At 35.2% G+C, this 17709-nt stretch overlaps 2 protein-coding genes across 2 annotated transcripts in view; both read left to right on the forward strand.

Moving 5' to 3' along the window:
* Nucleotides 1-404: 404 nt before the first annotated feature.
* LOC103030984 (L-amino-acid oxidase) overlaps nucleotides 405-17709 on the forward strand; it is a 44084-nt gene continuing 26779 nt past the window's right edge. Inside the window, exon 1 of the mRNA XM_049466824.1 lies at nucleotides 405-443. The gene's annotated coding sequence lies outside the window, so the exon portion shown is untranslated. The remainder of the gene's footprint in view (nucleotides 444-17709) is intronic.
* LOC103034230 (L-amino-acid oxidase) lies at nucleotides 700-11937 on the forward strand. Its single transcript, XM_022677703.2, has 7 exons — nucleotides 700-777; nucleotides 1356-1570; nucleotides 3005-3117; nucleotides 6964-7165; nucleotides 7292-7360; nucleotides 8380-8516; nucleotides 10295-11937. The coding sequence occupies exons 1-7, from the start codon at nucleotides 747-749 to the stop codon at nucleotides 11058-11060; spliced, it is 1533 nt and encodes a 510-aa protein (XP_022533424.2). The 5' UTR covers nucleotides 700-746; the 3' UTR covers nucleotides 11061-11937.

Below are 17709 nucleotides of genomic sequence, written 5' to 3' on the forward strand. Positions count from 1 at the left end.
AATCAACTCTACTCCATTTACCTGCCTAATTGATGATGGATTAATGAGGGAAAAACCCACAGAGTCCATTAAATAGCTTTTGAGACAATTTGTCCAATTATTTTGAAGCTCCTGGAATGGGGAGGCTCTGTAAAAAAAATGGTTGCTGTTCCTAAAAGCTTTATATTATACTTTATATGAGATTTTCTGGAAATCTATATAATCTAATTTGTTGTATTTACAATCCAGTGTGGTTACATGCAGATACCAAATCCTAAAGATTGAACAGATATCACTGTCCAAATATTTATGGACCTAACTGTAAGTTCTAAAACACTTCAACAATCAGATCTGGTAGGTGTAATTCTAGCCTTTAGTTTCACATTCTATGCTTTCGTTTTGAGCCAGAATAAAGAGGACAGACAGCAGACTGAGGCTGCAGTGGAGTGGAAGCACCAGCTCTGGTGAGTAGACAGTATTATAATATTTTATTTATAAGGGAGTATCAGGTGGCAAACTGGGATAATCTATTATAAATGGAATAAATTAATTACTTTACTTCACTTTATTACTGAAAAAGTAGAAAAGTAAGCATATTTAAAAATTACGATTTTTTTCACATTTATTAAATGTGCATTTAAATTAAAGTACAAAATGAAGAGTTTGAAGAGTTTTGAAGAGTTTGAAGAGTATTAAAAGGTTTGAAGGTCTACAGCTCTGTTTTCAGGTGAAAACGGCGTCTGAAAAGGTGAAGCTCTGAAGTGAACATGTCTCAGCACTGGGAGATCTGTCGCTTCTGTAAGTTCACCCCTTCTCTGATCTTTATTATTTATCATCTTTTTGCTGGAGTTTAGAAACGATAATTATTGGAATAATTATTTTATTTATTGAATTGTATCTAAAAAACAGTTTAGAAGAAACCACTTAAAAATGATGAGTTTCTTTGATTTTACCAAATTGAAAACCTCTGAATTATAATCAAGAGGAAGATGGATGATCACAAACCATCAAACCACCAAACTGAACTGCTTGAATTTTTGCACCAGGAGTAAAGCAGCATAAAGTTATCCAAAAGCAGTGTGTAAGACTGGTGGAGGAGAACATGATGCCAAGCTGCATGAATTCTGTGATTTAAAAAACAGGGTTATTCCACCAAATTAAAAACTTTCTTAATATTTGCATTATTTGAGGTCTGAAAGCTCTGCTAATTATTTTGTTATTTCAGCCATTTCTCATTTTCTGCAAATAAATGCTCTAAATGACAATATTTTTATTTGGAATTTGGAAACAATGTTGCTATATATATATATTATATATATATGATTATAAGGGGTGATAAGACTTAAGACGTATTATTATCATTTCCTTTTTTTCAGTACCAGTACTAATAGTACTGGGCGTAGTCTTCAGTGCCGATGGATATACAGAAGATCCACTTTATGAATGCTTGCGCGACCCGGACTATGAGGAGCTTTGTAAGATAATAGACCGGGGTCTCCCCCCTACAAAGACCCCTCACAGTGTGGGGATCATCGGTGCAGGAATCGCTGGACTCACTGCAGCTAAGATACTGGAGGATGCTGGACATAAGGTACTGTTCCTCCTTACAGTCAATTATTTGGATCTCAGATCTTTCGATTGTTCTCCTGATGGGAGGATGGAAGCAGCACAATCACCACTAGATATTTTGGTGCAAAATAAATAAAATAATTATCTTTAAATGCTCTTCATGTAATATGAAATAAAACAATAATGTAATACCTGTTTTTTTAGAGCACACTCACATGATTTTAGGTTATATGGAGCATCTCGCTTGATGCTATTATGATATGTGCAAACTCGTTGCTTTTTGGGCAGATTTACAACGTGCATTTTTCCATCATTAATGCACTAAAACAATGTTGATCTCTGACATCATAATTGATTTTATTTGTGCACATTGACGTAACATGGATTCTACACTACTTACTTTGCTTACGTTATATATATACCAAATTAAACTATTTTTAACTATTCAAAACATGTACTGATTAATCTCAGACTGCTTTACTTAATTCTTTATAGGGTTTCTAATTTGAAGATGGGTTACTTTTTAAATATCATGTTTAAAAGAAAGTAAACTAATTCCTTTGATTTTCTCTGAAGAAAGTCTTTATTTTAAAGAAATGGTTGACTGCGTTTTCAAATAATTGATATTTATGATAACACATAACTATATATGCATGTGCATTATATTTTACTAAATGATGCAAAGCGATTTTTATCTTTTCAAGAAGACCCAAACCTGAAATGTGTAAACCGTATTAGCATGTAATTTATTAAACAAATAGAAAAAAGATGAACCGCACATAATTTGAAAAAAAGTGTTGTATACTAACTAGTATTCACATTAATAAATCAATAAACCAGGGGACAATATTCATTCCTGTTACTGAAACTCACTCCTGTTACTGAAACTCTCTCCTGTTACTGGCACTCAGTCCTGTTACTGGCACTCATTTCTGTTCCCGGAACGTACTCCTGTTACTGGTACTCATTCCTGTTACTGAAACTCACTCCTGTTACTGAAACTCAATCCTGTTACTGGCACTCACACCTGTTACTGGCACTCACACCTGTTACTGGAACTTACTCCTGTTACTGGCACTCACTCCTGTTACTGGCACTCATTTCTGTTCCCGGAACGTACTCCTGTTACTGGTACTCATTCCTGTTACTGGAACTCACTTTTGTTACTGGAACTGACTCCTGTTACTGGCACTCATTCCTGTTACTGGAACTCAGTCCTGTTACTGGCACTCATTCCTGTTACTGGCACTCATTCCTTTTACTGGAACTCAGTCCTGTTACTGGCACTCATTCCTGTTACTGGCACTCATTCCTGTTACTGGAACTCACTCCTGTTACTTTTAATGTTTTGAGTAACATGAATTTAAGTAACAGGACTGAGTTTTTAGCCTAAAATTAGCAAAAACATTGCTCATATATTTTTAAATGCTTATCTCTTTACCTTACTAATCTTTAGGTTACAATCATAGAAGCTACTGATCGTGTAGGTGGAAGAATCAGGACCCACAGGATGGCGAACCAGGGCTGGTATGCTGAACTTGGTGCCATGAGGATCCCATGGTTCCACAAGTGAGTTTAATTTTGCCACAGTTTATAGTTTATACATCTATTGACAAACTAGCTGTTATATAATCCATATAACATATAATAAATTATCTATATAATTTATCAGATCAAAGTCTCAGAGTTGTTTTGATCCTGCATGATTCACTGATCTTTACTGAGAAAGCAAAATTAGTTTGCATATGAACATTAACCCTTTCAGACCTGAATTATCTGTAGTGATTTAAAAAAAAAGTAAGAATTCTTTTTTTCTGTCTGTAATGCACTATAAATATTCGACTATAAAATCTATATAGCAAATAAATCCAATTAACTAAAATATTTAATAGTTTATTTTTATTTCTATTGCCATGGAAGCCCTAAACAGTTAAAAAATAAAGGAATTAAAGGTAAATTAGTAAAAATTTGCTGTCACTTTGCCTCAATGGTTCTAGTACTACTTTTTTCCAGTGTTTTTCCAGTGGGCGGGGACAAGCTACTGTTTTCTTGGTTTATAATCTTGTTCATGGTCTATTCTGATAAACAACAGCTCTCAAATAGGGTTATTTGCAACAAAACAAATAAAAATAAAGACAATACCTGATGTCCATTGTAATAAATGTAGGGTATGAAAGGGTTAAATAGTAAATAAAACTAGTAAACATTAATTTCTAGCTTTGCAATGTTAAAAAGTTCATCAAAACTCACCTGTTCATTGCAATGATTGGCTGGTTTGTTAGAGAAAGGAAATCTGCAAATATTGCTGGCAGAGGGCAAATATGAAATAAAATGAAATAAAATTATTTTCTGAGCAAAAACCTAAAAAAAAATCTGTTTTAGGAGTAGAAACAGAGTAGGAACTCTGCAGGAGGCTTGAGGACTGGAAAAGCAAAGTGAGACAAAAGAGATTGGTTAGGTTTAAGGAAAGGCAAGACAAGACAAGACACCCTTTCATACACAACGGTCATTCAAAGTGCTTTACACATTAGAAAATACAAAGAGAAAAACATGTAAGAGAATACCAATAAAAATGAAAATTAAAAATAAAATAAAATGAGTAAAACAGGAATAAGACATAATTCAAACATAATTAAAACAATATATTTAAAAGAAGGACAATTGGGGACTCAGATTAGTGCAGAGGGCTAAGCGCTGCCACTGTGAGAAAGGAAATGAGGATGATCAGGAGATCGCCGGTTTCGAATCTCGTTCATGCAGCTTGCCATCAGCTGCTGGAGCCCCGAGAGAGCACAGCTCTGGGCGGGGCGGGGCACCCAGATCTGGGTGGGTACAGTAGAGGGAGCTCTTTCCCCTCATCACTCCAAAGGGTGATGTGGATCAGCACAAGGCTGCATCTGTGAGCTGATGTATTAGAAACGAGTCGCTGCGCTTTCCTCCGAGCGTTAGCGCTGTGATGCTACTCGCTAACGAGAGGCGGAGTCTGACTTTTCATGTGTCGGAGAAGGCGTGTGTTAGTCTTCACCCTCCTGGAGTCCTAATGAGTGGGTTGGCCTTGTAAATTGGGGAGAAAATTGGATAAAAATAAAAAAGATAGAAAGAAAATTTACAAAAATGAATAAAATAAAAGTGTGTGGAGCTGCAGTGTTTTAAGCTGAGCTGAAGTTCTGCTTAAACATGAATGTTTCAGCCTGGCATGTTGGGGCTCTCTGTCAACTGGTGTTAAGCTCAGTATAAACCATAAAGTACTAGAAAATGGCTTAAATATCTAATGGCACAAAAGAAAATCTAGTTAGGAAAACAAAAACAGTTCACACAAAGACAGAGAGTTAATTATATGAATGCATGTATCTATTTATTATGAAAATGCACCAAAGAAACAAGATATTTGCCAAGAACCAGCATGAAGTGTAGCAAAGAAACTCCAGACAAAACAAAACAGCAAACAAAGAACCACCCAGGAGCTGAAGCAGAGATCTGAGGCAGGTTGTAACTGGTTATTACAGCTCTCTTCATCACTCTGGTGGTGGTTCTGTGTCTACAGACAGATTGTTGTTACAGTACTCTGCCCCTGTCTGTTCAGGCTAGGTAAGATGTGTGTGTGGTTAAGGCAGTTCCTTATTGGTACTTAAATAAAACCAGCTTAAACTCATTTAAAAAATAATGGGACATTTTTAAGAAGCCTCTGCATATTGAATCACTTTTTTAAAATACCTGGACCATTCCACAGAATGGGTCCCATTTGCTTGTACACTGTAAAAAATGTCCGTGAAAATTACAGTGAAAAACTGTGAAATGGCAACAGAAATAAACCGTAAAGCAAGAAGAAGCTTATTGTTGTAGAATAAACATTGAAATACCATAAATTAAAAAACTGTCAAAAATGTTATTTTTAATTGTTTTACCATATGAAATATACACTGTAAAAAAAAAAACTGTAAAAAAATTACTGTTAAATACTGGCAGCTGTGGTTGCCAGAATTTCACCCTAAAATTAAAATAAACGGTCGCCAAGAATTATACTGTAATATCTTCTACATGGCAACCATTTTATTTTACGGTAAAATTCTGGCAACCACAGCTGTTTTTTTTAACAGTGTAGTAACTCCTTCAAATTAAACTTCATTCTTATTTTTTTTACTCTGAATCTAATAACACACATATTTATCTATTCAAAGCATGTACTGGTCAATCACAGGCAGCTTTACTTCATTTTTTACAAGGTTCCTAATCCGAAGATGGTTAAATTTTTCTCAGTCCTGTTACCAAAACCCTTTACCAAACGTCTTTATTTTAAAGAATTGGTTGACTGCATGTTCAAATAATTAATATCTATGACAAAAAAAATACTATTTATGCATGCATTTTTTCTAAAATATGCAAAGCCATTTTTATCTTTTCAAGAAGACCCAAACCTGAAATTGATAAAATTTATTATAATGCAATTTATTAAACAAATATATAAATTATGAACCAAACAGAATTGAAAAAAAGTGGTTTAAACTAACTAATATTCACATTAATTCATCAGTAAACAACGGGACAATACTTATTCCTGTTACTGTAACTCACTCCTGTTACTGTAACTCACTCCTGTTACTGGCAATCACTCCTATTACTGGAACTTACTCATGTTACTTTTTATGTTATGAGTTACAGGACTAAAAGTAACAGAACCAAGTTTTAGCATTGATTTTCCCAAAATTTGTATAAAAAAAATAAACAAATAAGATATAAGAATTAATTTAGGTAACAGGACTGAGTGTTGAGATTGAGCTCCTCAGTCATTGTTACAATAAGATCAAATATACAGGAAAAACAATAATGAGGAAACTTTAATTTTGATCTTCCCATGATCTTTAGAAGAACTAGCCGATGTCACTTCCTGTTGTAGATGTGACTTCCTGTTGTAGAATGTTCCAGATGTTTCAGATGGGGTAATGTGTTACGGTAAGGGGACTGAGTGAAACCCAGGGACACAACTAAAATGTGTATTTTAACTTAAATATTTTGGATTTATTATAAAAAAAAAAAATAAGAATAAACGGGATTTGGAGTCACAACAATGTAAAAAACAAATTACATCTCTGAAGGATTTTAATTTTAATTATATTCCATAAAGTTTATAGTTAAAGAGTGGGGGACAGGTAACAAATGCTATTTTTTCAGTTCTCTAAGTAGTTTTTATTAATGTTTTTAATTACATATCTTACTTTTGCAATTAGGTCTGTGTAGAAGACGCTATATGCTTAATAATACAATGTATTTTAAAGTTATTTTGTGTGCACATTTATACATGTAATTTTCTTAGGACACTGCTTCGGTGGATATAAATTATTTATTCATATAAGGTTTATTTAAAAGCCCATTCAGGCAGATTTCATGACCACCTTCACCTTTTTTTCTGTTTTCCAGGATCCTTATGTCACTTGTATCAAAGATGGGCCTAAAACTGAATCCTTTCATTGAAGAAAACAACAATACTTATTATTATATCAACGGTTTGCTTGAAAAAACCTACAAAGTGATTGCAAATCCAGATGTGCTGAACTACGATGTAGATGAGCAAGAGAAGGGGAAATCAGCCAGTCAGCTTTTTGACATGACATTGTGGAAGGTGAGTAACAAGGAATTGGGAGTGTATCAGAAATATATTAGCAAATGTTCAGATTAATTGACAACTCTAATAATCACATCTGTATCTTTGTGCTGTGACTGAAACTGATCTTCCTTGTATGTCTAGATTAGAGATGATATGAAGAAATATGGCTGCAATGAGACAGTAGAGAAGTATGATTCATACTCTGTTAAGGTAATAAAGCCTGAATATATGTTCTGTTCTGTTTAACTTTTAAAACAAATATTTTTTAAAAGGAGAATTGACTTTTGGTGTAGTAAAACATGATAAAAAGTACTTTTGTTTGTTGAAAAGCTCACCTCCGCTCTTCCACAGCTTTCCGAGATTCAGTAATTTAGTTCTTTTTGCCCAGCACTCTTTACAATGGCCACTTCGGGGCATGATTTGCCCCAATAAATCACTTTTTACACCGTAATTCAGCTCAAAGTAACTCCACACCTCATTGGTAGAATCTAAAGACATTAATCACTTTAAAACTGCACAAGAAGCTTATTAAAAACCACTATTTACTTCCCATAACGCTAGCTTTCAGCTCCGTGCGCCGTCATCACTGTACTGATAATAACAGACATTTATACTTATATGTTTGTCTTTGTTAAAGAACATAATACAAAGTTCTTCAGCATAAAAGCACATATTTGCACATAGTCGTGATTATTATAGGTGTATTAAACCCCCCTTTCATGTGTAAATAGTGCACAGGGGGGCAGGAGGCAGGCTATGTGGAGTCTATGTATATATATATATATATATATATATATATATATATATATATATATATATGTCTATGTTATTATCAGTACAGTGATGGCGGCGCTCAGAGCTGAAAGCTAGCGGCATGGGATGTAAACAATGTTTTTAATAAACTTCTTGTGCACTTTTTAAGATAATAATGCCTCGTTTTAAATGCAGGGCTCTCCAGATTCTAGCAATAAAGTGTGGAGCTACTTTGAGCTTAAATAACGGTGTAAAAAGTGATTTATCGGTGCAAAATATGCCCCAAAGCGGCCGTTGTAAAGAGTGCTGGGCAAAAACCACAAATTACTGGATCTCAGAAAGCTGCAGGAGAACGGAGGTGAGCTATTCAACAAAGGTAAATACTTTTTATCATGTTTTACTACACCAAAAGTCCATTTTACACCTGAGTTCTCCTTTAAGTTTATTTGTTAACAGATTTCTCTTTGTCTGTACAGGAGTATTTACTGAAAGAGGGTAATCTGAGTCGAGAAGCTTTGCGTATGATTGGAGACATACTCAACGAGAACAGCTTCTTCTACACTAGTCTGATAGAGACTCTCTACATACAAAAGGATATCAACGATGATACAAAGTGAGTATACTAAAATACTATAATACTACAGTTATACTTAAATATCTGCCCTAGTTATTAAAAGGAACCTCGAGCTTCAGGAAACCTCACCTTAAAGTCTGGGTATCTCACAACCAGTCACATGGAATCAATGAGAACTTGTTCAGTTTGTTCAGTGTTCAGTTTAAAGAAACAAGAAGAGACATCTTATATATATATAACAAAAAAGGATGCAAAGCACTGACCCCTGGGGAATACCTTTTATTACTGTATGAATGATAAATGTATATTCTGCAAATGAACAAAATACAATTTCCCAGTTTGCTAGATAAAATATTGGCATGCAAGTTTGAGTGTGTACTGTCCAGAATAAAAAAAATATCTCAAGACAGTGAGGTCTATTAGGGCTTTTTTTGAGAGTGTGTAATAGAGAGTGAGGTCTATTAAGGCATTTTTACACCTGTAGTTGGATTCTATGATCCGAATCATTTGATTGAGTTTGTTTACTTGGAGAATTTCTCCCTCTGTTTGGTTTGGTTTCACACAGGCATAAATCTAAATGCGTCAAAATGCTCACCAATAAACCACGAGAGCACAAGGTCTCCTTTGATTGGTCAAAGCTAGCATGTAAATATAGTGAGAAGATTCTGACACAGGGCATACAGCATAGTTGTGCGGCTGCAGGCAGTAAACGCAGCACATACTGCGCTCAGTGTGTAAACAGCATGGAGAAGCAGAGACAGCATTTGTTCATATCTGTGGTTATTAGCGTTATCTGGCTAATATATCAGATTAAACTGCGCCTTATCAGTGTAACACGGAGGAGGAGGCAGGATGCAAATGCAAGTCTTTATTTTCCATTATATTTAACTAACAAAAACAAAACACTAAAAAACAGAGTATAAATTAAAAAACTGAAACAAACAAGCAAAAATAACAAACAAAGAAACAAACTACAAAAAGCAAACCTGAAACACTGAAGACAAAAAAACACAGCTGGTCTTAGCTTAAACAAAACAGATAAACTAGATCTGGACAGAGTAACAAGACAGGTTCAGACAAAAAGCGCAACACACAACAAAGGAGCACATGGGGTATTTATACACAGGCACACATAAGGGACACCTGTGGGAGCTAACAAGGGGGCGGGGTTACAAATGAGACACAAGGTAAGAACACTGATGGCTAGGGCGGGGCTAGGGCGGAGACAGGGACCAAAACACAACAGAAGCACATGGCTGGGAACATGACAGGAGCACAAGGGAACAAATGAGGGGAAAAACACAGGACAGACACAGGCTAAACTGTGACAATCAGCAGTTTAGCTCAATTAAAAAGGAGTATATTTGATAGCTGGGTCTGATCGAGACCGGATCGAGTTCGTTTGGGACCAAGACCACCTCCTCTAGCAGGTCTTGATCTGCTAGATTACTATTTTCACATTTTCTCAGTTGAACCGCACTAATGGTACAAACGAACCAGACCAAATAGTGCTGGTGTACAAACACCCTTAGATTATAGAGTTTGGACTCTATAGGGTGACAGGGGTAAACTCTCTTGGAAGAAAAAAAAAAAATTAAGTAACCAATGCTAACAAATTGTGGAAATTTGCTTTGAGCTTCTAAACATGAGTTATGAGAGTCATTAGTTTAGGCGATATTCTGAGATGCTGATTTGGGAGTGGGATAAAGTGGATGAGAGAGTTCAGCAGCCAAAATCTTACAAGCAATGAAGGAATGAAGGGAAGCAACAGCCAGAAACTGATAATAATTGTTGATGAATGTATTGATGTCTTTCAGATATTATGAAATCTCAGGTGGCATGGATCACATACCCAAAAAACTGCATGAGAAACTCAACAGTGCAACAATTCATTTTACATCAAATGTCAAACGCATTAGACAGACTGACCACTACGTGACAGTTTCATATCAAGACCGCCAAAACCTCTACGCTTTAACCAACCTCACTTTCGACTACGTTCTGGTGACGGCTACAGCCAAAGCTTCACTCTTCATTGATTTCCAGCCTCCGCTATCAGTCCGGAAGATGGAGGCTCTGCGCTCGGTGCACTACGCCAGCTCCACCAAGGTCGTGCTGAGCTTCAGTGAGAGGTTCTGGGAGAAACAAGGCATCAAGGGAGGAAGAAGCATCACAGATATGCCATCACGCTTCATTTACTACCCCAGCCACAGCTTTCCTGGAGCAGGGGGCGCCCTTTTGGCTTCATACACCTGCTCTGATGATTCCACGCTCTTCCAGGGGGTGCCGGATGATGAGCTGATGGCCATGGTAATGAATGACTTGGTGAAGATCCATGGGGAGGGGATCCGAAAGCTTCACATTGGAGGTGTTGTAAAGAAATGGGCGTTGGATCCTTACAGCCATGGAGCGTTCGCCATCTACACTCCCTACCAGCAGAGTCACTACTCTAAAGATCTGTTCCAGAAAGAGGGGAGGATTCATTTCGCTGGAGAACACACAGCCATGCCACACGGCTGGATGGAGACGGCCATGAAGTCTGCTCTCAGAGCTGCTAAGAACATTAATAGTATTGACGGATAAAAACAAGACCAAATATCATGTAATATCATGTAATCACCAGAGTATGGATTGTAATACATACCTGTAATATTTACCTTTTATACTTACCTTTAATGTTTGTCTTCTAGTGTAGATATTCTGTAGTAATGGGAAGACACACTCCTACACTCCCTAGGGTATACTGTAGAGCCCACAGCTAACTCTGACAGGGGGCGTACATGTAGTTAATTTGTAATGGTGTTTATAACCAAGGCCTGAGATTTAGCTGATTTTAAATCTGTCATTCTTCATCTACTTTCATGGGTTAGCACACACAGTGTGAGCAAGAGGGGCTAGCTCTGGTAGACTCACCTGACCTGGACTCTTAGGCTACATTCACATTACAAGTCACGTTTCTTAAATCCAATGTTTTGCTCAGATCTGATTTGTCTATCTTGACGGTTCACATTCACAAATGTAAGTAAGTGATCTGTATCTGTGTGTAATGTGAACGAATTTGTCCCTGAAACGTCTCACATTCATACATTGATACCTGTATACTAGAGAGAGGAGAGACTCGTAGCTTTATAAAGGGAAATGGATGAGTTAGCAGCTCATATGTGGAGCATCTTTTGCTGGAGTGGAGAGTAAACAGCTGCTCTGAAGTTCATGCTCAGGTCCAGGAGGTGAAAAAAGGACAGGCGGTTTGCTTTTGCTGTTTTTTTTTTTTTTTTTGCAGCTATAGCTGCACAGCTGCACCAAGAGATGCAGTGTGGGTACGAGAGAGAAGCATGTTGCGCTAATGCGTAAAAGCAAAAAGATGCATGAATTCCGACCTGACCTTTTATACTCGTGTCGCATGTCCATGGATTGGACAAGTATCGAATTTAGGACCACATATGAAAGCGATTCAAATTTGATTTAAAAAAATCGGATTTGGCACATTCACACAGCCACGAATAAATCAGATCTGAGCCACAATGAGCAAAAAAAATCTGATTTGAGTCACTTCAGCCTGGTAATGTAAATGCAGCCTAATACTTACTTATGCAGCCATTAGTCAGGAAGTATGGTTTTAAATGTCATTTTCTTTTCTTTTATTCAATCTTTTTTTGACTGTTAGTTTTTTTACATTTTTTAAATATATTTTAGCTATACATTTACATAAGTTTTGCTCTATTAAATACTGATGACATAAAGGACTAAATACTGGAATGCAGCCATATCAGCATTTACCATTTTTGCCATACAGAGATGCATCAAGGCCTTGATTAGTTTCAGGCTTGTTAATGGCACTGGTATTTTATTATGTTTTTTATTATTATCATTTTTATTGTGTTATTTGTTTGAAAACAATGATTCCAAGTAATTAAGCTGTTCTTCTTTAGTTCTTCTCACTTTCTTTTGTTGGGGAGAGGTCAGAAGTACAGAGAGGCCAGTGCCGTACCTGTACCCGCTTCTTCCATACCTATATATAACCAGGTATTTGTAATGTGTATGGAAATGGTTTTGCATTGTCTTGTTTAAAAATAAAATGTTGAAGTCACGTTTTATAAATTGCCTCTATCCTAGCTTTATATTTGACCTAAAGTACTGTCCCTGTCCCTGATCTGTTTCTGATAATGGCCTGGACTATACTGTATAGATGAAATAAATCAAATTATAAGTGAATAAAACAGAACAGAACTTTATATACTTTATACATATATATATATATATATTTTATTATATGAGGTCTTAATAATATGAGCAATGTCAAAATTGTGAAATATTATTATTGATATGTATTATAATATAATATTTTCTTGTGAAGTTTAGTGAGGAAATTTGTTTTTTTGTGGTAAAGTGTTGGCAGTTAATGAGTGTTGAACAAAAATGAAACTAAGAAGAAAGTAGTATTTAAATAGATATTCTATTTTGAGCCTTTTTTAAAGCTTGGCTCAGTTTCGTTTCTGTTTCTGTTTCCGGTTACATTTCTGAAGAAAAGTGTTTTTACTTTCATTGTTTTGGTTTCTATTTTCATTCTTGTGTTTATAAGACAGAACCAAATATTATACTTTGGCAGCAAGAACCCAGTGCTTCACATCAAATATCAATAATTACAGTTTACTAGAATAAATTTCAATTCCAGATATCTAATATATAATACATAGAGCAAAAGAACAAAAACAAAAAACATACATAATGTAAATATCATAATAAATAGCCAGGGGATAATACTCCTGTTACTGGAACTCACTCCTGTTACTTTGTTATGTTTTGAGTAACAGGAATGAAAGTAACAGGAGTTTAAGCATAGAATTAGCAAAAACATGTAAAATAGCTAAATGGCTGCTATGCTTAATAGCATGAGGGAACTGAGCACATTCTAGTAATTTTCCCAAAACTTGCATTTTAAAAATAAACCAATAAGATGTAAGAATGCATTTACTTAACAGGACAGAGTGTTGAGATTGAGCTCCTGAGTCATTGTTACAATAAGATCAAACATACAGAAAAAAACTAATGAGGGAATTTAATTTTGGTCTTCCCATGATCTTCAGAACCAGAACCAGCTGATGTCACTTCCTGTTGTAGATGAGACTTCCTCTTGTAGAATGTTCCAGATGTTTTAGATGGGGTAATGAGTTAGGGTAACAGGACTGAGTGAAACCCAGGGACACAACTAAAATGTGTATTTTAATTTTAATAATTATATTTCATAGTTTATAGTTTATAGTTAGAGAGTGGGGGCAGGTAACAAAAGCCTTTTTTCAGTTCTCTGAGTAGTTTTTATTAATGTTTTCAATTACATATCTTACTTTTGCAATTAGGTCAATTAGGTACAAGACACTATGTTTACAAATAAAATGTATTTTAAAGTTATTTTTGTGTGCACATTTATACATGTAGATTTCTGGGGACAGAACTAGCACCAAGTTCAGCAGAATATGCCGTATAAAAAGTCTTCTCTCTTTAGGAGAGGTTGGGGTTTTCTGTTCTTTAGCACAGGGGGATTTTTTATTCATTAGTTTCATGTTATGTTCATTATGCTCTGACACATTTTCCTGGCCCAAAGATCACACTTGTGTACTTGTGTTCATTCATGTACTTTCCACTAAATCTCCAAGTGTGTCACAAACACACTAAACACATCCTTTACTGAATAAAAGCATCAAAACACATCTTACAGTTCTTCAGCTGGGTGATCAGATGTGGGGAATTCCATTAATAAAGCAGAGGCAAAGGAAATTGTGAGAAAAGTGTTGTAGAGAATAAAGTTTGTGTTAAACTGTATAAATGTAAGAATATTTGAATATGAGTAAACATCTATGATTATCTGTTGATCATATTTTGATGCTTTTAAATAGATTACAGTGCTTAAAATAGGCCCGTCACAATATCAATTTTGGGGTTGATATATTGACAGAGGAACAATTGCAATAAACAATATTATTGTATATTTTAAGCCATTTTATGTCACTGATAAAATAATGCTATACCAGACAAATAATTCTTAGCATTATCACATTATATAATAATTCAATTATAACAAATATTTAAATTGAAATTGTAATATAAACAGGAATTAAATATCTTAAATAAATGCAATGTAAAGCAAATATAAATGCATTTTTATATTTTTTATATTTAAACTAAGTAAACTAAGTAAACCATTTAGAATTTTTATATTTCTGCAAAAAACTGACATAAAACTAAAAACTATCAGATTTTTTTTTCACAAATTTTAAATTAGATAAGGAGAACCAAATCAGAACAAATGAGACAAAAATACAGTATATAATTTCTGAACCCCGTGTCATATAGGCAAGTTCGTGCCAATAAACAGCCCTAGAAATGATGTGTTTGAACACAGAATCAGGTCTTGCTGATGATGCTGACCAGTGCTGGTGAGTAATAGGAGTTCTCCATCAGGTTTCACTTCCTCTTACATCGTTTTAGTCGCGTGTTTTTCTTTCAGTGTCAGTGGAAGTTACTGTGTATTTGCTGGAAATCTATTAAGAGTTGTGGTCGGAGGTTTAAAGTGTCCTCATTTACTTTCTTGCTCCTGTGCCAGACAACTCCGACCAATCAGAGGAGACGATGCGCTCGCGTGGTTTATTGGTGCTCATTTTGGTGCGTTTAGGTTTGTCTGTGTGAAACCAAACCAAACAGAGGGAGAAACGCTCCACATAAAAAAACTCATCAACTGATCCGGATCATAAAAACCAAATAAAGGTTTAAAACGAATTTAGACCACCTCCAGGCTCAATAACAGCTTTTACACTTACACAGCAAACCTATGCCTTTTAAACAGCCTGAATCCACTACTTTTAAAAAAAATCTGCGGTGGGTTCCCCGAAAATTATGAATCTTAGTGAACAACAAACAAACTAAAAAATGACGCGAGTAAAGAATTAACCAGTTCTGCGAGTGTTTCCCAAAGAGCTTCGCAAAATGAAAATTAACGAAGAAGGTTAAGGAACGTCTTTGTTGACTCCTCCCCCGAAACAGCGCTCTCAATCGAACCACAAATATCGATTCAGCACTGCCAAATATGCAATATTTATTCAGTATTACACCATAAAACGTAGAAATGTGTTGTAATCAACAAAATTATACATATTATAATATTTAAATTACAAAAGGATGTACTTTGGCATTAATAAAATACAACTAAAGATACATATGACTAAATAAATAAACACAAATCTAATATATATATTTATATATATATATATATATATAGAGAGAGAGAGAGAGAGAGAGAGAGAGAGAGAATATGTTTTATACTTTATACATTTATGTTTGAGGACAGATCTGCACACTCTTGGTAGTCTCCTGGAATAGTTTTCTCAGCGTCTTGAAGGAAGGAGTTCCTGGAGGTGCTGAACAATAGCTGCTTTGCAATGTAAAGCTCCAGCTCATCCCAAATCACCATCTCAGTTGGGTTTAAGTCAGGGGATTGTGAAGGCCATCTTTTTGTTTACTAGATAATTCTATATGCGTCTATTAATAGTTTTTATGGTTTTAATATTAGTCTACAATGTAGAAAATGAATTAAATAAAAGAATGAAGAAAAAAACATTGAATAAGTGCTGAACGGGTTTGGGAAACACTCTTTAATTAACGATCAATCTTAAGCACGAGTTTTCGAAGTTCTTAGCGTTACAAAGCTTTCGGGAAACTTTGATCTGAATCTCTGTTTGATCAAATAATCATACTGGCTTGAACCTTATAAACATTAGTAACTGTATAGATTTACTCTTTACTAAACAGCAAAGGGAAAAATTATGTGGTTGACAGTATAGCTAATTAAGCACAGTTTGCCAAACAAGACATCACCACCTTGCTTTTCTTTGTATTGTATTTATCAACTTAAAAAGGCAATGTTCCACCAAAAGGTAAAAGAAAAAAACAGAGCTGTCCCGTGGTTGAAATGCTTTAGTTCTGCAGACATTCATGTCATACTAGCTTGTCACTACATAAATAGATTCGTTTTCTATTAGGATGAAGAAAGTGAAGCAAGTTTTTAATCAGCAGATTCCAGAATAATAGTCTGACTATATGTGTTATTCTTCTAAGTGAAGAAGATACTCCTGCACATCACCTTCACCCCAGTTTTCTCTGGAAAGTGAACTAGTTCAAGATCAGAAGCCCCATCATTCGGTTACTGAACTTATCAGCCAACGTCCTTTTGTACTTTATATAACTGAACATCATTTCAATTATCAATTTCTTGGACATGAGGGTACTTTCTGGACACAACATGAGCTCTGCCATGTTTTTGAAAGTGCTGCATTGGCATTAATTCTATTTTTGTCCAGTGTTCTTCTGGTTAAGTTCCTATTAATCTCAGTTGGTGGTCAGATCTCACCTACTAGACAATTGTACTTGTTTTCTGCAGAATTTGGTTTAAATCCTTTTCTGTCAGCTTTGATCCAACAATCAACAATCAAAACCTCAACAAAAACTCTTTATCAACTGAAGCATTTATGTAAAAGCTAATATCATCAAAGACCAGGGTTGGTAAATATATCCTTATAAAATCCTTTAGAATATATATTTGTGTGTTTTTGGATCAACTAGATGACTCAGTCATCTACAGTGGTGCATAAAGTTTGTGAACTTTCTGCATGAATTTGACCTAAAACATAATCAGATTTTTACACAAGTGTAACAGTAGATATAGGGGACCCAGTTAAACAAATAAAACAAAAATATTATACTTAGTAATTTTTAATTGAGAAAAATGATACAAAATTTTATATCTGGGTGTGACAAAAGTATGTGAACCATTGATTTTAGTGTCTGGTGTGACCTTTTGCGGCAATAACCGCAACTAAACGTCTCTTGGAGGAGTTTTTGTCTATTCTTCTGTAGAGAACAGCTTTGACTCTGGGATGTTGGTGGGTTTCTTCACATTAACGGCTCACTTCAGATCCTTCAATAACATTTCCATTGAATTAAGGTCAGGACTTTGACTTGGCCATATTCCAAAACAGTAACTTTATTCTTCATGAACCATCCCTTGGTAGAAGGGCTTGTGTGCTTAGGGTCGTTGTCTTGGTGCATGACCCACCTTTTCTTTAGATATACTGTAGTTCATGGACAGATTAACTGCTGACATTTCCTTTAGAATTCTCTGATATATTGTAGATGACTATGAAATCCTTATAAATTAAAACCTATTTAAACATTTTCCATTTAA

This window comes from Astyanax mexicanus, chromosome 18 (genome assembly GCF_023375975.1).
Source record: "Astyanax mexicanus isolate ESR-SI-001 chromosome 18, AstMex3_surface, whole genome shotgun sequence".
NCBI classification, from domain to species: Eukaryota; Metazoa; Chordata; class Actinopteri; order Characiformes; family Acestrorhamphidae; genus Astyanax; species Astyanax mexicanus.